General features: G+C 47.3%; 1 protein-coding gene across 2 annotated transcripts in view; it reads right to left on the bottom strand.

Annotated features, from left to right (window-relative positions):
* The window catches only part of PMEPA1 (prostate transmembrane protein, androgen induced 1), a 97462-nt gene extending 76059 nt beyond the window's left edge, over nt 1-21403 (bottom strand). Inside the window, exon 1 of one of the 2 annotated variants that reach the window (XM_069243586.1) lies at nt 20719-21403. In XM_069243586.1, coding sequence (XP_069099687.1) covers nt 20719-20821 — 103 coding nt within the window. In that variant the 5' untranslated portion in view covers nt 20822-21403. The remainder of the gene's footprint in view (nt 1-20718) is intronic. The other variant, XM_069243585.1, reaches the window with a different exon arrangement.
* Nucleotides 21404-21820: the final 417 nt, after the last annotated feature.

The following is a 21820-nucleotide window of genomic DNA, read 5'->3' as shown; positions in this document are numbered from 1 at the left end:
GTTTTTGTCATTTTGGTCTTGTTTTTCTCAGATAAATATTGGCTATTTTTCTAAACTGGTATAGAGTACTTTTGTGGTGTTTCACTGTGTGTGTGTGTGTGTGTGTGTGTGTGTGTGTGTGTGTGTACACACACAAATACTTTACACATTGCCTCTGAGATAAGCCTGACTCCTTGAGGCACACTACGAAGGGGGTGCGCAGGGGTCATCTTAGCTGTATGACACTCTTACCCTGAACTACAATGAGGGTCCTTACTTGGACATAGTGCAAACCACTGCCAACTAAAGATCCCATTTCTAACAGTAACAAATGAAAAGAGTCTATGAAGGAAGAAGTGTGAAAATCCTGATGCAGATTAAAGATAAGGCAGACTAACACATTTTACATGTATTGTTGACGAGAACGCAATCTGAGAGGGAGTCCCAAGTAAAGTTTATTACAACAGTCTAATACAATAGTATAATTGCTAAAAAATAAATGCTAGGGCCTTGAAGCAAAGGGTAAGAATTAACACATGTTTGGGGATGAGGGGCAGTTTGTAGAAACAAGTAGTTAAAAGCTTGCTAACGTACATAGAAAGAGCAAGGCTCTGGTCTAGCTAGTAGTCTTAATTTCAGACTTCAGTGATGGGTGTGGGAGGGAGGCTGAGAAAATCCAGCCAGCAGATGAAGGTCCCTGCACACCAAAGAGATTTTGGTCTTAATTGCCCTAATTATTAGAACGTTGTTTTTCATTTAAGAGACAGCAGCCAAAAGGCAATTGTAGGAAGCTTGCTCTACATATACTATATCAAAATGAGATGTAGTGTGCACAGAGTCCAGGGGTTCCCCAAGTGGCTTGACAGAGGCAATAATAGATATTATTAATGCTCTATTTGTGGTAGTGTGGACGAGCAGTCAGGCTTATCAGAGGGTAGTGTTAAGTATTTGTTGTACACACACAAGCAATAAGTGAAAACACACACTCAATGACTTAACTCCAGGCCAATAGGTTTTTATATAGAAAAATATTATGTTGTTAATTTATTTTTAGAAACAGGATTAATTTAGCAGGTAAGTACATTAAATTAAAGGTACTTTGCATAGTAATAGTTAGGGCTTTGAATCATATCAGTATTGTACACAGTTTTCATAAAAAATGGCAAAAAGCTATTTTAAAAGTGTACACTGCAATTTTCAACAGATCCTGGGAGAGGTAAGTATAGTACAGTTTCTGAGCACACCCTTACGAGTTCAGTCTCCGGGGCACAGGTAGCCCACCGTTGGGTCTTCAAGGCAACCCCAAACACCCAGCACCAGCAACACAGGGCTAGTCAGGTGCAGAGGTCAAACAGGACCAAAATAACGTGGATGCCTCTGGAGACAGGGAGTACTCGGGCTCAAGTCTGCTTGCAGGAGGGCAGAACAGGGGGTTTGGAGGAGTACTGGAGGGGCCCCAAGTAGGCACAAAAACCACACCCTCCGCGACACGGGGCGGCCGGGTGCAGAGTGTAAACATGGCGTCGGGTTCTCAATAAAAATCTATGGAGGGACCCAGGGGTCACTTAGGCGCTGCAGGCAGGTCACGGGGGGGGGGCTCTCAGGCAAGCCACCGACTGGGCAAGGGTGAGGGCCGCCTACTGGTCATTGCTGCACCAGTGGTCGATTTCTCACGGGCCTAGGGGCTGCGGGTGCAGTGTTTTTCCAGGCATCGGATATCTTCGTCCCAGGCAGTCGCGGTCACAGGAGTCCTCAGGATTCTCTCTGAAGGCGTCATCGTGGCGGGTGCAGAGAGGTCAGCCCAGGGTGGACAGGTTGTCAGAGTCGCCTGAGGGTCCTCTCTGGATAGTTGGTTTCTCTGGACATGGGCCAAGGGCGTCGGGTGCAAAGTAGTGGGGACTCACGCTTCTGGAGTGAAGTGGGAGCCCCTCTAAAGATGGACGTCTTTTCTTCTGGTTGGGCAGAGACGCTGCCCACAGGAGTTCTTGGTCCTCAGTGTTGCAGGCAGTCCCCTGGAGGCTTTTCAGGAGTCGCTGGTCCTGTAGAACATGTCGCTTTTCCGTTGAAGGGTCTCTGAAGCAAGAGACAGGCCTGTAGGGCTGGGGCCAAGTCAGTTGTCATCTCCTTCTCTTCTCTGTGGGGTTTTCATTTCAGCCTAGCAGTCCTTCTTCTAGTGAGGTTGTCAGGAATCTGAAGAGCTGGGTTCAGGGTTGCGCCTAAATACTAAATTTAGGGGTGAGTGAGGGTCAGTGGGCAATAGCCAATGCCTACAGTCCCTGAGGGTGGTTACACCCTCCTTGTGTCCACTTCTTCTGGGGAGGGGGGCACATCTCTATCCCGATTGGTCCTAATCCTCCAGAGCAAGATGGAGGATTTCTCAAGGCGGGGGGGGTCACTTCGGCTATGGTCACCTTAGGGGTAGACCTGGCTGAGGGGGTGACTCCTCCTTGTTTTTCTCATTATCCCTCTGGACTTGCTGCCAAAAGTGGGGGCTCGTCCGGGAGGCAGGCATCACCACTAGCTGGAGTGCCCTGGGGCCCTGTAACACCAGGCTTGAGGTTCACCGCCAGGTGTTACAGTTCCTGCAGGGGGAAGTGTGAGACACCTCCACCCAGGACAGGCATTGTTTCTGACCACAGAGTGCACAAAGGCACTCACCCCATGTGGTAAGAAACTCGTCTGGAAGTGGCAGGCTGGCACAGACCGGTCAGCCTTGCACTAGCAGTTGGGCTAATATACAGGGGGCATCTCCAAGATGCCCTCTGGGTGCATTTTTCAATAAATCCCACACTGGCATCAGTGTGGGTTTATTATGCTCAGAAGTTTGATACCAAACTTCCCAGTATTCAGTGAAGCCATTATGGTGCTGTGGAGTTCGTAATGACAGACTCCCAGACCATATACTCAGTAGGCTACCCTGCACGTACAATGTCAAAGAATTGACTTAGACACTGTAGGGGCATCGTGCTCATGCAGCTATGCCCGCACCTGTGGTATAGTGTACCCTGCCTTACGGCTGTAAGGCCTGCTAGAGGGGTGGCTTATCTATGCCACAGGCAGTGGTTTGTGGGCATGGCACTCTGAGGGGAGTGCCATGTCAACTTTGTCTTTTCTCTCCACTAGCACACACAATCTGCAATGCAGTGTGCATGTACTGAGTGAGGGGTCCCCGAGGGAGGCATAATGCATGCTGCAGCCCTTATGGACCTTCCCTGGCCAGTGGGCCCTTGGTGCCAGGGGTACCTTTTACAAGGGACTTAACTGTGTGCCAGGGCTGTGCCAATTGTAGAAACAAAGGTACAGTTTTAGGGAATGAACACTGGTGCTGGGGCCTGGTTATCAGGGTCCCAGCACACTTCCAATCAAAGCTGGCATCAACACTAGGCAAAAAGTGGGGGGTGACCATGCCAACCGCAGCATTTTCCTACAGCAATGTTGAAACTTAAGACACGCATTGCCTGACTAATTGCACAGACTGAAGAGGGCTTGTGTATATCACAATGGAGAGGTCGAAAGAGTGAATCAGCACAGCCAACAGTTGTACATAGCCATTGAAAAGTGTAGGGCTAAGGGCACAGCTCTGAAGCAGATCTTGCCCAACTTCTGAAACTCTGAGGGAAAAAGTTGAAGATGGATTGTTTGAGCACAGTCGTAAGGTTCTGAAGCGATCCAGACTAGAGTGACCTGATAGAGGCGTTCAGGGAGAATTTTGCATGAGACCAAACCAAAGGTCACTGATAGTTCATGTAAGACCAAGGCCATTGAATGCCCTTCGTCTATTTGGGTACAGATATTAGAAAATATAAATGCTTAGGATGTCTGTGCTAGGGTGAAGCCAGACTGCGCTGTCCAAGATTTTGTTGTGTTCAAAGAAGGCAAATGACATGTAGATACCACACACTTTGTCTTCACAGAACAAACGAAGGCCACTTATAGGACACCACTGGAGGGCTGTTTTTCCTACCATGAGAAGGATGGAATAGAGATAACCAGAGCTGTCTCTGCCGGCCTGGGTCCAGCTGTCCAGGAGTGGTTATCCAGGCCAGCATTGCTGGAGAAGAGCTTAGAGCAGTGGTCTCCTAACTTTTTAATGCTGCGTCCCCCAGTTGAAAAATAAAAATCATTGACCCCCCCCACAGAATGTTTCACGATTATTTTATAAAGATGCCAATGTTTAAATATGTCTAGACCTATTTAAACATTGCAGTTAAGTACGGTCACCCTTTTAAAAATGCAATAACATGCCTCTGCTAAAAACAAAGCCCTGTTATCTGTATACTGCTGCTTTTGGCCAGAGTCTGCCCCCTGCCCCCATTCCCCGGGATCATTTGAGCCTTCCCAGTTTGAAGACCTCTGGCTTAGAGGATTCAGTGTTCACCAGTAAGTATCCATAACCAACAAAATGTTGTATACTGCAAGTAACATGATGGACTCCATACTTCAACCATTTCAGAATCCTTCCTGAAATGTACCCAAAATTCTATTATGAGACCCTTCTGAGAAGATGTTAACTTTGAGGTATGCACCATAATATTTCTATAGACACCACAATTTGGGAATTTGAGAGTTTAGAGAAATTACAGTTTAGGTTCCAGATCACCACTCCAGAACAATAGTTGGGGCAAGGTGTGGGGTGGCAGGAGTTGCAGGCATGGGAAATGGTTCTATAACTGAGTGCAGAAGAGGCGAGATGGAGTGGGACTCACTGTCCATGCCACTCAACAGGTCACCTGGTCCCAGAGAAGTGTAGATGCGTGCTGCGTTAAAGTGCCAATCCTGAACAGGAAATAAGGTTCCATTAGTATAGGTGGGACCTGCAGAAGCGGTTGTTGAAAGGGACTGAGCTGCTAGGCACATGTAGAAGGCTATCCCTGAAACTGCTGAAGGTTTATGCCTGCTCAGGTGGAAGAGATTACCCACACCTGACAAGAACGTATTGTCAGCCTTTTGTACTGTGAAGACAGCATGTGTGGTACCTGCTATGTGTATATAATTCGCTAATCTCTTTTTGGCTGCGTTGAAGCTGTCACTTAAAATGCCATTTGTGGGAGGCAATTAAAACGGTGCACTTGAATATTAATGAAGTATTGTAACAAGCTTGCCTGGCAAGAACTTGAGTCATTCAAATAAAAGTGGGTGGGGATTACTAGATTAAAGTGAAGTTACTGTGCCACTTCTCTCATAATGAAAATACCAGCAGAGGACCGTCCGTGCCGGGTTCTAACAGTAAATCAGCCCCGACTGCAGCACTAGTTTATGTTTTGAACTTGTAATCAATGGACCCGGTGCAGGGACCTGCAGTGGACATAGTCAACAAGTTGTGGGGAAGGAATAGACCACAAATTAACTAAAACCAGTTTGGTTCGCTATATCTCTGCGAGGAGGTCGAAGGAAGAAAACAAGCACTGGCAAATGCAATTAGTCATGCTTTGCCAATGTTGAGCGAGTGACACAATCAGCTGTGCTGCGAATGCTGGACTGGCCATACTAAAGGTACAGAAAACTAAATAAAATACCAGCCTACATACTTTCAAGATGGCTTTCGATGTGCATTGTCATCTGCACTGCTGCAAAATTACGCCGCAATGCACCTCGAATCACACAATGCAGTGGCTATCTTGAAAGCATGGACATTAATAATTCCATTGTTTTCTATACTTTTAACGTGGGTGGTCACTTCTAACAGCTTTGCTAATGAAATGGAGTTTAAAATCCTCCACCACTGGTAAAGTCAATAGCAGCTACGACCATGGAGAGAAGCAGAAGTGAACAAGACCACATGACAACAGCCAGGGCATCACAAGGCTAACTGGCACCTGGCACGCAACTGAGCAGTACCGGAAGAGGAGGGACCGGTTAAGGAAATACCCAGAGTATCACCAAGGCCGTCATTCAGCGCCTGGCGTGCAGGAGGGTGAGTCGTGGAAGAAGACAGTAAGTCAAATTAAAGAGTGCCTTTGAAAACCAAGACATGCACTCCAACGGAGTGCGAATTGATGATTTAAAAAAAGTTAGTTCCACGACGTTGGCAGTGGAACTCTATAACTTGGTCAATCAAAAGGAACGGGCAATCACTTTATATTCCAGGAGAGGGCAGAAAAATGGAATAAGGAGGAGAGAACAAATAAAAAAGTGAGAACTGACATTGACAAGACAGCAATCTAATTGTGAGCAAGGGCCGATTCCGTAGTATTGTACACAATGGTGTGTGCGACAGACAGCTGAAGCTGTCTGTATTGAGCCCGCAAAAGAAAAAAAAACAACAACAAAACTTTACTTGCTGCTTTTTCTCGACAGTGACTGTCTGGTTGTCCCTATATCTTCACTTGCATTAACAGTGTTAAAAGAGCGACAGCGAAGGTTGTTGGATAATCGACAGCTACATTATATTCTCACCTCTACGCATCTGCTTGTCTTCAGCTCGTGTAAGAAGTCACTATCAGGGAAGTCAAGCGATTTACCACACACACCGGAAGTGTTTTCAGCTCCTGTGAACTCTGAGGTTACTAGAGGGCTCGATGCACAGAGCTCAAGATAAATTTAAAAACACTGAATCCAGTGAGTCTTAATCCTGGGGAACATTGGGTGTTCCAATTAAACATCCCGGTCGAGCAATAAGCTTGAAAATGACAAATCTGGGAATGGAGCGCTTGTCCTTGGTGACATGGAGCCACCTGGTAACCTTAAATCCAACGCAGGGGATCAGAGCACAGCAGACAGCTTCAAACACAACCCATCCACACACCCACCTGTGCTCAGTCAGACAGAAAAGTGGTGAGAAATACAGCTTTACCATAAAAAGCGGGATTACTGACAGCCGGAGGAAGGAACTCGTCTTGATGCAACGTCCTGCAAACCGACTGCTTGCTGCACACCAGAATGCGTCAAGGCACAAAACAAGATTTTTCAGTCAGAGCGCCCTTCTCCCACCCAAAAACTGCTCCAGTGGCTTTGTCTGGCACTGTCCCGATGACGCAGACACCAAATGCTGTTCACTGAAGTCTCAGACACGCAAAATGTCACATCCTGTTTGCCTTCAGATTACTCGTCTGGCAAACAGTCATCTTGGGTAAATTGTCATATTTATATAGTGTCTAATGGGACACTGTGCAAGTGTTTCCAATTTCCGTCAGAGTCACAGAAGCGTAGAAAGGCAACATTGGAAAATGGCCATTGAAAAGCAATGCCAAGCCGGTTAATTCATTTATCGAGTGAAACAGCACACCTCTTCCAATCTGTCCCCCTAGAATTCATTAGCTATCCCTCCCATCGCCAAGGCACCAGTCCCTTATTTGGTGGTCGTAGCACTACACATGGCATGAAGAGATTCCTCTGCAAAAGCGAGTCTCACCCCTCACACCCAGCGTCGCCTGCCCCCACCACACAAGAAGTGACATGTCTGCCTTCAGAGGAAAAGGGTGCTATTAAACGTAGAAACAGATAATTCGGGGTTAACGGCGAAACACAAAACAAACAGCGTTTTTAACTTCAGAGTGTGCCAATACTTGGGAACCCCATTATACACTACACTATTTTTTTTTTTTTAACGCGTCCCTATCTTTCCGGACACTTTGTCGTATATGAATCAGTCAGCTGGCTTCAGCGTACACGAGGTACTGGGAGATAAGTAGGCCGCGCAGACACCAATAAATGAATCATGCTTTTCACAGGACCAAAACCTCGGGGCACTTACAGACTCCAATTACAAAGTAAAATGAAACGAACAAAGGATCAGCTCGGTATGTTTGCCCCAAGTCATGCAAAATTGATTCATCGGTGTACAGAATGACTGAATACCAATTGAGACTTCCCCATGGTATACAATTGCCAAACAAGCTAAAGGGGAGCGTGTGGGCCACTTGAGACGTTTTTTTTTTTTTAATGGTTTCTGGTCTCAGAGTTTGGTCTTTTAAAACACCTTCACGGAAACAGAATAGCAACTGAAGTCATTCAGTTTCTACACCTTGTATTTCCGTCTTCACTGGTTGTGAAACACTACTTTGTTAGGACTAGTGAATGCAGGATTGGCTAAAACATGTTTCGGCATTACAGCATAGACTTGCATCAGGTGTCGTATGCATCAACTAAACCGTAGTCTTATTCCACCTTCCTCTTCCCAATCAATAGAGCTATTCCACGGCAGGGACAAACAAAATACTGACAAGGTAGCACACAAAAAATAAGCAGGCAAATGAGAGTGACAGGAAAGCCAACCAAACGTATGCAATGGGCGGGCTTCAAGACGCCATCTGTTCTTGGTACATGCACTGTCTAGTAGGCAAGCCCTAAAAATGAAGGCAAACCAAGGAGTATGCCCTTAAATGTTCGATATTTTTAGAGTGCCACATCAGGGTGACCAAGGGCAATGTTTGTGCAACTGGGAAGGACAAGACACTTAAATGGCACGCCCGGATACGGGCATGTCCAGATGTGGAAAATGGATGTAGGACACACTGAGTAACACAGGTGTTTAAAGGGGACATGTTGGCCAGGTGATAGCTATTGTTACTGCAACACTTGCAGTAGCCTTGGGGACGCAGCAATGAGAGGGTCCACTGCAAACCATCTACAGAGGTCTTTGAAGATCCCACAAGTAAGAACAAAGGCCCATTCTCTTACTTCCATTAAGATCTTTGCCATCCTGGCTATGCTGGGAAAAAAAGGAAGGGAAAAGTAAAAAAAAAAAAAAAGAAGTGCGCTAATATATTTAAGGGCATGAACCAGATATTGCATGTACTTTGCCCTCCAATACTGTACAAGAAAACACTTTGCTCGAACAACACAAATGCACCCTAAAAAAAGATAATTAATTCGACAAACAACGAGAATAGGTACACACCAAATTGTTAATTGTCCATTACCAAATACTAGGCCTTTAATACTGCTCCATAGACTAGATTACAAAAACATGTTATTATTTGGATTTTTCCACACTTTAACTCCTTTGAAGGAGGCGAGCGGGTTCGAGACAGAAAAGGAATGAAGGCCTTACGTAAGCAGGGTGGTGGTGGTGGCATGCGCCATGTTGTGCTCAAAGGTATTCAGAATTTACATAGGCATAGAGAAATGTACTAAAAGTTAGCTGGCAAGTCCAGGGTCTCTAATTCATTACCACTTACACACCTTAAGACCCTGTGTAATGTAGTTTCCAGCTTTACCCTGACTGCCCATAGACACTTAGCTCACATAAGTAAGTTCTGAACTTCCCGCATTCGACTTCCTTGGTCCCAGCTGCTCTTATAATCCAAAATTACTTCATTAAAACTCTTCAATTTAAGCAGGTCATTAGAGAAGCATGGTGTTATTTTCATGAAAAGATAAGCAGTGGAGTTTTTATGCTATTGCATATAACGCAGATGTATATTATACCCTCTATTCTCCCAATCAGAACCCATTTAACCGAGCGTCACTAGTCCCAGGTGCAACTATGAAAACAATGACAACTGTCCTGTCAATAAACGCGAGATCCAACACAAAAGCCATAACAGGCCCAAACCTACCATCAAACACCTCGGATCGAATGCACCATTCACTTCTGGTAGAGTGCTCGTGGTCATAACCTTTTCATTTTGAAACAACATGAAAAATGAAGATTGCTAATACAGCAAAGGGCAGAAGAAGTCGACACAGAAATGCACACTACTGGCAAGAAATCAGTCTCCAACTGCGCTCTGCTTAGATATGCAAGAAAGCCACAAGGCAGCCACGTTAACACGAATCCAGCATTAGTTTTGCCCACAGCTCATGTTTGGATTCACTCCTAGACCAAAGATCCTAAGAGAAAACACAGATCGGCCATGGGGAGATATGAGCCAGTGCTACATCAAGGCTGCTGCAGACAAAGACCTTACAACGCAACCACAAAGATCCATAAGAAGACACAAGATCACAAAACAAGGCCTCAAAAAGACCTCGCTGCTTGGCACAAATAGGAGTGGTGTGCATTTGTGGTGGGTGGCAGAAATTCTGACAGATCAGGGCCTTGAACAAACAGGTTTCATAGAGTTGTCAAAGGAACCAATGACCACACACGGAAAGATGCAATGTGATGACTGTCACACCTACTCACTGGGTACAAGCACCAATCAAGGGTGGGGGGGGCAGTAATTCCTTGTGAGATCTACCAGGCTGCATCCAAGTGTAAGCAGCTCACCCAGTCCTCAATTTTTCTCTTCATTCTTTTATTTTTAAGTCTGGATTTATTGTGATCTGCACAGGTCAAAGAGTACAGAATGTAAAAACAACTCTAGACATGATGAGCTACTCACGTCTGGAACTGAGAAACCTGGGAGCTCTGACATTTCTATTGCCTAAGGAAGTACTGGGTCAAAATGCTCCTTGTGTTGTACCCATTCAGAACACACTAGCTCATCTACTGCCATTAACTGGGTGCATCAAGTTTGTTTTTTCTCCTCTAGGGTGAATTACCAGCCCTAGCTTCAGCGAAGAGTTTGGAGTCTTTCCATGTCTCATCTTATAATTCCAACTTTCAATTTCTACACTATGTGATATTGTGCAAGCAATAGAATATACTAACCTGGTTTCTGTATCATGAATGGGGTGTGTCTTGTTGGTTTCTTTGCCTATTCCACAGCAGATTTACTCCCTGTATTTGTTCTTTTAAATTGTCCAGGTTGGGTCTCAGTGCTACCAATGGGTTCGGCTCCAATGTTTGAACAAAGTGAAATGGCTCAGATGAGTCGCTTCTGCAGAGCAGAAACTAGCTGACTGGGACAGTTGCTAACAGGTAGGAGACTATGAAATGTATGGAGGGTTGGGGCACGAAATACTCTAGGGCATGTGACTGACTCTCGAAAAAAGACCCCCTTCAAGCAGTCAAATACCTCTTCTTGAGTTGCCACGGTGATGCCCGACAATGCAAGAAGATACATTAAACTGTTAATTTAGACTGACCAAGAAATGCAACGTACTAGCCTTTGAGTGATAAGTGTCTGTACTGTATATTGAAGCACGAGAAGGAGGGTAGACAGCCACCCTTGTGGTAGAATTCACATGGTTGCAAAATGTGGAGGGCAGAGTGGCATGGGGAGCCGTAACATCGGATAGTGGTTTCAGTGCCGTGCCTGAGCAATGGAGCTTGAAATGTGGGAGGCGGAGGTACGGCAATCTTGAGGGTATGGGGGTGACTGGACAAGGAAGGGCAACCACCATGCTTGTGGTACAATACACACGGCTGCAAAATATGGAGGGCAAAGTGGCATGCGGCACCATAACATCCAGTGGGGACTTCAATACTGTGCCTGAGAAATGGAGCTTGAAATGATGGGGCAATCATGAGGGTGTGGGGGTGGTTAGAATCAAGCAGTACTAAGTTGGAGGGTGAGGATTTCAGGGGTCTTACTGAATACAGCAGCCAGGTAGTTTTCAGGCTCACTGGACCATGGGTACTTACACTGTTCTTTGCCATGACAAGGAGCGTACTGGCTAAAGCAAAGGCACCACACAGCAAATCTCAGCAGTTCACTCGCAGCATAGTTTATATAACACTTGACTTGTTGCAAAAGCTCTTCTACAAAGTTGATGTCTAGAACCCTGAAATCAATGGCTTGGCAAGGGTCACATTTAAGGAGATGCTCGAGTCAGGAACGGCATGTTGGAGGTCAGAGGTGGGTGCATTAGGAGAGCTTCACCAGTGCCAGCACCAGAAAGCAGAGGTCGCTGCACAACGTTGATGCAATGGGAGGACCCATTCCTGGAGAAGAAGAGGATACTCTAACCGGATTATTTATTTTTTCATTTTTGAGTTGTGTGAAGCATTTTCTTCGAAAACCAAGAGAGGAAAGTCAGTGAAAAAACATAATATTAATGGCAACAGTAATAAAGTATGATTCCTTATGGTGCACCATATGAGTTACGTGCTCTATGATATTTATTTACCATGTATCGTAGGATGCCTCCATTTCGGCTGATGGCCACTTCAGAGCTCCTTGAGACTGTGCAACCACCAAACGCCTCAGAAAGGTGCACACCAGAAGTTGTGCATAGTTTGTTACAGGACAACATGTGAAGAGCGAACACTGAATTCGTGTTGCTATCGAAACACTTGGGCACGACCTTGATGCCTCTGAAGTACACCTTAAATGTAAATGTGATGACCTTGTAGAAACTTGAACATGGACTGGAAGTAATCCTGCTAATATAGACTGATTCGGTATGGCTAGTTGACGAGGTATTTTGAGGGAAATCATATCAACTTTAGTTGTGATGCACAAACTCTTCAAAAAAAGGAAATGATTAGAAGGGAATAATATGTAGGAAAGAAACCTTCAAATCACCTAAATTTGCTTTGTAATGCCAGAGTCTATGAGTAATGTTGTTATCCAGTGCAAGGGGGCATAGCTGCTTAGATGGTGGTTACCTGGGCAGGGATTTCAGAACAGATGAGACCCCATGCTGGAATTAGTTACTCCGATGACAGAGGAATTTGCAGCTTTCCTCGCTGTCAGCTTTTATTCAGCGTGCCAACTTTCAATAGCTGAACCCAATCCATATTTACCTTCAGTAATACGCTGGCCAGACACTTCTACGCGGGTTACCAGACGTGACGCTGCCCCCTAGAGTGCACCGTATAGTACTGCGAGTTGGCAGATCAGATCTGAGTGCATGAAATTGTTATGCCGCACTGCACTTGGGGGCGATGGTTCAAGCCAGGCTTCTACTGAAAACGGATGCATGCAACGCCATTCAAGAGGGGCAATCTTCACAAGCGGATGTACATTAACGGGGATCTTTTACAGTGATTCGACAAGTTACTGTTGAAGGTATTGGAGCCATGCCAGTCGACGGTGCCATTCCTTTCTCTAGGAAACCATCCACATCCGCACAGAACTTTGGAGATCCCAACATTTTTTAAATAAAGACAATTTCATAAAAATAAAGACAGTTCATGTTCTATACACTGCATCCAGGAGCTGTTGCACCGGCCTGTATCTGTACCAACGTAATCTTTCGCCCTAAGGTGCACCTTCGCTTCGATGTGTTGAGACAGTGCTGTGGGCGCGCTGAGCCCAGCTAATATTTAGGAACCTGAATGTCGTGGCTGTAAATAAAAGGGCTGCTGAATGAGCGCTTCCTCCTTAGTCGATGGGAATAAAATTAGTACCACTGAAGTGTGGTTGTACAAATAGCAGCTAAGACAAGTCAGTTTGTAGTGAGTAGTATATAAAGTTTCAAGGTCTGTTTTGGGGGCCATTTCTTGGCCAGTTCAGTTCCATTAATATCAGTTGTGCTCTGTTTCCCCAAAAGTGCAGACTAATAGCTATAGCAGCTCGTGAAGGCACAGACCCACTGTGCCATCTCTTATCCATCAGTGCCCTGCAGATTTGTGATATTAATTGCTGGAAGAGGTGTTTTTGCCACCTACTGGTTGCCATGCCATTCAGAACCGATGCAAACACACTTTCCATGCTCCAGTGAAACACAATTTTGTAGCGAGAGCAAGGATATTACTTGTGAAAATCAAAATACCCTTTGAAAGTAAAACATGTGAATCTAAAGCATGGGTTGATGTGCACTGTGTTCCAACAGGCGGTGTCGTGTATCACAACTGCTTGGCTGGGTACTACAGAAACAGTGAGAACAGAGGGCAGAGTTGTCCAACGTAGGTCAAGGATGTCGGTGCCTTGGAAGGGTTACAACCAACCACAAAAATAGCAAAATATTTACCATCTACATTCATTGTACGGAAATGTGCTTTATGTGGATATCCTGGCAACCTGGCTTGGATTCCGTCCTCCTCGATCTATGTTAGAGAACTCGCAGCCTCGAAAGGAGGTCTGGCTACATACATGAACCACGGCATGTCTCAGGAGTACCCCGTTTTAGTGTCACATTAATTCTTGACAGAATGGTGCACACGAGGCTATACGTGAAAGAAACGCCTGCCACGGGGCTCCTTCCCGATCTGTAGGCTTCGGGGACATACCCATAAATTGCGGGTTATTCTGCAACACACTTTACGGAGTAACGCGAGGCTGGGGACACACTCCGATCCCCAACAAGGAACTGCTAGTGCCCCATCGGTGCTCCGAAGGCGCCTGTTTCGCAGGGAGTCACTGGGAGAGATTTAACGAAGCAGGGTGGTTTGGCTGCGTGGGGGCAGGGGAGAAGCATCGCCTGCCTCCACCGAGCTGTCGTGTCTAGCCTGGCATTGTCTTACTGGCACAATGAGCCATTGCCAGATTGGGCAAACACCAGACTCACCCCTTGACCTGCCTCGGCCCAGCCTGTGAGCTGGCAGGGCAGCAAGTCAGACAGCCCTAAGCAGTCAATGGGCTCGCTAGACCATTCAGACTGAAACAAATGCCTCACTATGTGGCTCTCTGTACTCCCCAGTGGAGGAGGGGAGCCCAGGTCCCACACACAGGAATATATTATTGAGAATAAACACTCCTCCCCCACCCCAGTCACTTGTAAAGTTAATTATCTCAAAACGTATCGTTGTGGCTGGTTCATGAAGGCCCCGCCTCTTGGTAATGCTAACCGCTCCCCGAATATATCGGCGCTGTCTGCATCGCGGTGGGTGACTGAAGTCCCGAACCTCCGGACTGAGCGCTCCCGAACCTCTTCCGGCACCGCGGTGGCCGCTAAACCTGTCTACCTCGAGACGGCTTATCAATAGGGAAACTTTACAGAGACCGTCGTCTGCTCGACGGCTAGCACCATTAATAGACCGAGGGCACCGCTGGAACCGAGCTGCGCCCTCCGTGCCCACGCGGGAGGCGCGAGACATCGTAAACGTGCCAGCCACACTTGTCACAGCCTGGTCACAAATAGAGATGTCAGACTTTTCATGTAACAGAACAGCCATATTTATACAGCGTACGTTATCCACCAGGGGGCCTATGGTGCTGTTAATGGGTGTTTACTGTAGGTCGAAGCATTCATTTCAAGCACCTTAGAAGGATGAAAGGCTGACTGGACCCGCCCGGATTGGGACCTGTGTCCGTGAAATCGAACGTAGATCCTTGTAGTGGACGTGTAACAACGGGGGCCAAGCCAGGGTCTGCGTGCTGCTAATTCTGGCACCTTGGACACCTCATTTCAAAGAAAGGAACTCCAAGGTATCCCAGATCCGCACATTTGGTCTGATCAGGAACGTGGAGAGACCTCAAATCTCCTGTCAAAGTTTAAAAAAAAAAAACACAACGTCCTGGGTGGTGTCCACGTTATCCAGTTTTTAACATGGTCCTTCCAAAATATTGCATCCAGGTTATTAAATGTTAGTGCATCTTGCACAGAATTATAAATAGGTAAATATAGACCTACTGGCTTTAACTCCACGTCTTTGTACCTTGAAAATATACATTTGCTCACCTTCAAGGTACATGACCATTGAGTTAAGAAGACTAATTCGATACTTATACTTCAGATACAGTGTTAATTGATACTCCGAACTGGTGGGAACATTACTTAGCTCGATATTGTGGCACACAACTCAGTAGGTCAGGTCTCTTATTGTAGAGGTACGTTTGTGCTATGCGCCACTTTGATGTGCCAAGGAACAAGACACTGGTCTGGGAGAGGAGCGCAGAGGAGTGGGAGGGAGGGGTGGATTCGCAGAGGATGATCTCATTTGTCTGGTGTTGAAGTGAAAACTTGTATAAAATGTATTTGTGCACATCGAAATCAGACACTTGAATTTCATGTGTGGCACAAAACGAACGTCCCAAAAGAAAGCCTGGATTAAATGACTCTCACTGGTCTATTTTACAGTATTACAAATCGCAGACTACAATTCACATTAGAAACTCTATATGGCTATCTGCAACTATGAACATCAGCAGATAATAACAGCAGGAACAGAGGAAAAAATAACAATGTAATGTGCAAAGCTGAGGTAAAACAGTATCTACATAAAGGAACAGCCATAAAGTTACAAACACGACAAAAATACATTGCATAGCAACTGTGTGCATAGTGGCTAGAGGTAAAATATTTTAAACAAAATGTTTGGCGCCCTACAGGTTGGAAGATTATGTTTTATTGCTACCAACACACATTCCACAGTAAAATGTTTCCACCCGACTCATTTCCTGACTAATGAAAAGTAGAGAACAGTTGCACATCTGAATATCCGAAAGTAAGGTAGGGAGAGTATGGAAAGATTTCACAGCATCAGCAAGGAGATAAAAGGCCCCATTCATTCACTTTCCTAAAAGCAGGTAAAACGCTGCTCCACTCTGCCTGGACATGATTGGGGTTAAATGGAGTTTATGTCTGCCTGCAACACACAACCTACAGTTTTTACATCGGAGTCCATACAATCCCCTGCACTGTGCCCACCAGATGGGAGGGCAAAAGGCTTTTTTGTTTAATGTGGGGCGGAAGGTGAATGAAGTTATTGAGAAGAATGATAGAAGGGAAGCAGAGACCCCCACACCTCCCTTTTATGCCATTAAATTATGGTCAGTTAGCGTGTTAACTTGGCTCGGGAACTTTTGGCTCTCAAAAAATGAAGGTCAATGGAATTCAATGGTAGAGACATGTCTGCCAACAGGTGGGCATAAAAACAAAAAAACAGTCTATGGGGCTGGCTTAGAGAGCTGAAAAACAAAATGCAGGGAAATTGAAGAGGTGGGGTTAATCATGAAGGAAGGAGGTGTATTAAAGGGGTGAGCTTACCTGTCGTGAGTTTAGATACTTAGAGTAAAATGTATTATTTTAGGAAATGAACCCTTTCAGTGATGCCTTTCTACAAGTCAGAGGCGGTGGTGGGGGCGATGAAATGGAGGGGGGCAGGGCTACACTGATTGACAGTGTCTAGAAAATGGCACAAAATAAAAAATATGCACTAGAGTATGCAAAGGCATGTTGACTGGTAAAGTCCACATAGTGCAGTAACGCACAATGTCATAAGGAGGGATTTGGGCTCCCCCCAACTCAGATGCCTTGGGGGTGTCTCAAAGATATAGTGTGAATATTTGTTCCAACTGTCTTGGAGACCATTTGACACTGCCAGTGCGTCAAAAATGTGCCCTAAATGACTGCTGATACCTTTGGAAGTCAGTATCAATGTATATTCATCATAAAGCAGGGAAGATATAACAACGTAGGGAAGTGGGTTGCTTTACACTAAATGGATTAAGAGACCCACTCCAACCCTTTCAAGCCACAATTGTGTCCCGAGACACAGTTTGTAGGGTCAGATGTATTTGTGCACGGGCTGTCCCTGCTGACAGTTGTTGCCGACTGTGTCTGGGTTTTGGCATCAGACGTGGCGACTGGGAATTGCTTGCACTGTGTCTCCACGCAAGGAAGCTAGAGATGGGTAGCGATGGCTCTTTTGGCCCAAAATACCATAAAGGTGCGTGTGTTTGGGAGTGGGGGGGGGGAGAGACAAAAAAAGGTCCCCGATGTGGATAAATCAGAGATTACAGTGAAATAGTGTGTGGTAGTAAGAAGAAAAAACACGAAAGAGGCTAGTTTAAGAGTTCAACTAAACTGAAAGATTTGGAAAATGCGTGCAGTCACCCAGACGGCGTCTAGGCAGAGCAATTCCAGATGTGGAAAAATGTGCTGCCTTGAATGCAGGAGCTGTACTCCTGCCCTTTTTGGGAGTGGGAGAAAATAACCTTCTAAGCAGAGCAAATCAGGAGGGAGGTGCAAGCTGTGTAGCTTAGCAGTGATTTAGACATACATGAACTGCTCACTGTAGCCCGCAGTCATTCATGTCTTGCTCTAACACGCACTTCTGACCCGAAGAATGTATAAGCAGACAAATGCCCGACTAACGGAGTAATGGTGGGAAGATCGTCTCCTAAGAGGATAGTATACAGTATAATGTATGCTACCCGTGGTTCCCCCTTTTTGCATAATGCATTCAGCAGTTCAGGCTCGCAGGCGTTTGCTTTTGATGCATATTACATGACCACTCGTTTAAGGTGACAGAAGAAAACTATAGAACCTCTGCTCGCAATTTATCAATATGCAACCTGTTGCCCTTTACATAATCTGCTAGAGCAAACTGCAGGTTGAGGGCACTCAAAACAACATGGGTCACGTTTTGCCCCACCGACGTCATTGTATCGGCCTTGGGAAGATGTTAGCTCATGGCATCACCCCAGTTCTTTATTAATAGTGAGAAACGCTTTTGCAAGGCGGGGCGCCTCGAGCCGTGTTCAGAGTGCACCGGGTCAGTGACACCGTGTTTCCCTGAGCTGAAGAATGCTCTTATCTCACCACTTAAGTGGGCCGTCACCCCTCTCAGCCCTCGAGGGCACCAGGCTGGCTGGCTAGACGCCGGCAGCCCGGACGAAGCGACTGCGGCTTCTTGGGACAGTTTCGTCTGCACCTGGAGTGAGGCGAACAGTCGAGTACTTGTATGAGGAGGCGAGGAGCTACACAGCTTCTTGGCACTCTAAGCTGCAGGCATGTCATGCGATATTAGCGTATTCTTTCGCGTGCGGCACGGGGTGTTGCACAATCCCAGTGAGGCTGTGGGTGTCACTGGGGCTGCTGGAGTTGGGCACCGTGCAGCAGCACCATTCTCTTAAAATAGACCGGGTGATTTCAGATCGTAGAGTCGTGGCGGGGGAGCTGCTAACACCGGGTGAAGGGAGGAGGGAATGCGGATCCGGGGCAGGGACTACTGAGGACGGATCGGCTAAAGAGACTGCTGATCGGGGGTGAGAAGAGCTGCTCACCCACGATAAACCCTGTGGCGCGGCTGTTAACCCCGAATATAACCTCGAGGGATTGTGTACCGCGGAGTAGCGTGGAGTGTGGGCTGAGCCGTCTAATAGACCTGGGGCTGCAAACTGGACACAGAAGACGCTGATAGAGGGCGAGACTGAAAGATACCGGTATGATCTGACAAGATAACGAGGAGCTGCTAACTCGCGATAGGACCGGAAGCGTCTAGCCCGGGATAAGAAGAATACTATGGACTGGTCCCTGATAGGACCGGGATCTGGTAGCACAGGACAAGACGAATAAGAGGGAATGATCCCTGATTGGATTGAGACTGCTGCCATGGAATGAGTGAGCGCAGCCTACGAATGAGGACTGCGCACCAAACTGGATCCAGAGAGGCTGTAAATCAGTGCTAAAATGTGAAGGTGCGGGTACTCATTATTTCAGAGCACTTGCTTGCTGCTCGGAAGTTCTGGTATCTGCCATTAACAGGATTGCACTCTTCCTTTCAGCTGAATAATGTGCAGGTGAGTACCAGCCCACGTAAGGCACTTTTCTAAGCCCATGATGGACAAAGTGCCGGGTCCGGGCACGAGAAAGTTGCTACTCAGAGGATAGGAACTTGGGGGGCTGTTTCCGGGTTTGTGTAAGGGGAGCGCGGGCTTCCGCGGCTGGATACCAAGAGCTTCGAGTGAGGAACATAGTGACTTCCCCCTTCTAAACAGGGATGTTCGGGGAGGTCAGTGGGCAGGTCCTTGCCAGGAATGACCACCGGCAGCAACCCCCTCCCCCCCATGCCCTAGGAAGTGACCAGGGAGCCCCCTCCCTGCTGAAAGTGATAGGAGAGCAAGTGACCCAACCATAGAATGAAACCGACCAGCTAACCCCACGGTGAACCTGACCAATGACCCGGCGTCTGCCCCTCCCTCCTCCCTCGGCTGTAAAAAGCACAGCTGTTATCCGGGCCTGGGTCTGCCCAGGGAGGTGGAAGAGACTGCAGCCTCCCCACAGAGAGAAGCCCGCAGCATAAGCAGCCCCTCCCCCGTGGGGGAGCTCACGGATACGAAAAACACACAAAGTGTCGAGAACCTGGGATGGAAACATGCTGCCTCAAGGAAGGTGTCTTGATGCTTATGCTCAGTTCACGTTTAAGTGTTGGGAGTCAGTTAGAGGAGCGCAAGCGTACAAACAGGGTCAAAAAATTCCAGTGACCGAAAAGTTCTTGTAAAAAAAAAAAAAAATCTAAGTGGACACCCCCTCAGAGGTTCATTGAGCCGCACTTTCCTCTTGAGCTCTATAAAGTTCTATTTTCATAAAGCATTTTTACGTTGCTCTCGTCCTGGAAATACGTAAATACCCTTTCTAACAGAACCTCTAAAAGCACTTTACCCCCAAAGGACTCAAAAAGAGGCACCAGGAGCGCATGCTACCAATGAGTGTAAAACATTGTATTAAAAGGGAGGCAAAAAAGCACTTTACCATTAGGAAGCGATACTCAACCAATATACACCTCCATTTCCAAGGACTCAAAAAGCACTCTCTACTGAGATGGACACTAAAGCCCCTTTTTTTCTAAGGAACTACAACATCCTTACAAGGGGTACCACCCCTATCCTTCCAAAACTGCCTTATTTTTAAGGAGAAGGAGTGTCCCATTTGTTTCTGCGATCAAGATTTTTTTTCTAGGAATCCAATGACGGCTTCCAACTTTGGGGCTAAATAAAGTCACTCCCCTGGGCGTGTGGGGTTAAAACGACAGGTTGTGTTGGTCCCATAAGGCGCTTTCGCACCAGGAGTGGAAGCGATCTGTCTGTTCCTTTTCCGTACCCGACAGCCATGTTAGTGTTCCTGAGCTCCTGACTCAGTAAACACGCAGCGCCCCCATCCCAAGACACGGCTGCCTAAGAAACTACTCGAGGAACATTTTAATAAGTCGGAAAGTTTTTCCAGGGCCAGGCGCCAAGAAGACATGGAGCACCGCAGCCTTCCCCGCTCCTTCTTAGAAGAGATCCCCCTCAATCCCCGCATCCCAGACGGAGGGCAGCCTGACAGACACACAGGGGACAGACAGACATCGGTACTCACAGATCTCCATCCTCTGGAACAGCGAGCGCTTGCAGTTGCATGTGCAGGAGACATTGGGCTGAATGGCAGCGGCTGTGCTGTTCAGACCCATCAAGTTATACATTTACGAAGCGGCGCGGCGAGAAGCGGGAGGTTCCGGAGCCCTGCGGGCGGCAGCAGCAGCCCATGGAGAGGGCGACAGCCCCCTACATCGAGCGCCGAGGGGCCGGGGTCCAGCCCAGGGAGGCGGAGGTCTCTCAGTCCGGAGCGGGGCAGCGGAGCCGGCGCTGCCTCGGACTCGCCGTGTGCCCCTCGGTCACAGGAGGCTCGGGGCAGTGGCTAGAGCTGCCCCTGATCTACCGTGCCCCCAAGTCCGAGGGGGCAATGCGAAGGCTGCCCCGGGCTCACTGCTCCCCCAGTCCTGGGGGGGGGGGGGGCAATGGCTCGGGCTGCCCTTGATTCACTGCGCCCCGCAGACCGGGGGGACAATAGGTTGGGGCAGCCCCGGGTACAGACGGATCCCCTCTGCCTCAGGGACTGAGGGAGCCCCGGTGAAAGCCTCCCCGATCTACTCCTTTGGCCCGGGGCACAAGGGGCAGCCGCTGCCGTCGCCGCTCGGTGTCCCTCTCCCGGATCAGCCAGGCTCCGGCTCCTGCCTCCCCTCATTCAAGTCCAAGGAGATTCAGCTTCATAGAAGGGGATGTGGAGTCAGACGGGCGGCCGTGACGTCAGAGGCTTCCCGACTCCGCCCCCTCGCAGCCTACCGGCTCTCTAGCCTGCCAATCAATGAGCCGGGTTCTAGCTCTTAAAGGGAACGCAGCTGCCCTTCAGAAAAGTAAACTTCTGCCGGCTCCGGGGCGACGGTATTGGTGCAAGGCTTCGGTCGGACTTTCTGCTCCCTACACCTTTGTTAAAGTTTGAAGTTTAGCCTAGGAAGCCGTTCAGTTCCCACACTTCCTAGTCCCTAGAGGAATTTCATGCAACAGACACGTTCCTGTAACTGACAGTGACTATTCATGCAGCATTTGTACTTCCTTATAAGTTACAACATTGAACACGTACTGATTTGGCCTCAAAGTCTGGCTGCGAGTCTTACATGTGATAATAAAGAACATATGATATA

The sequence above is a fragment of the Pleurodeles waltl genome, chromosome 7 (assembly GCF_031143425.1).
Source record: "Pleurodeles waltl isolate 20211129_DDA chromosome 7, aPleWal1.hap1.20221129, whole genome shotgun sequence".
NCBI classification, from domain to species: Eukaryota; Metazoa; Chordata; class Amphibia; order Caudata; family Salamandridae; genus Pleurodeles; species Pleurodeles waltl.
This window is presented reverse-complemented; position numbering and strand designations above follow the sequence as displayed.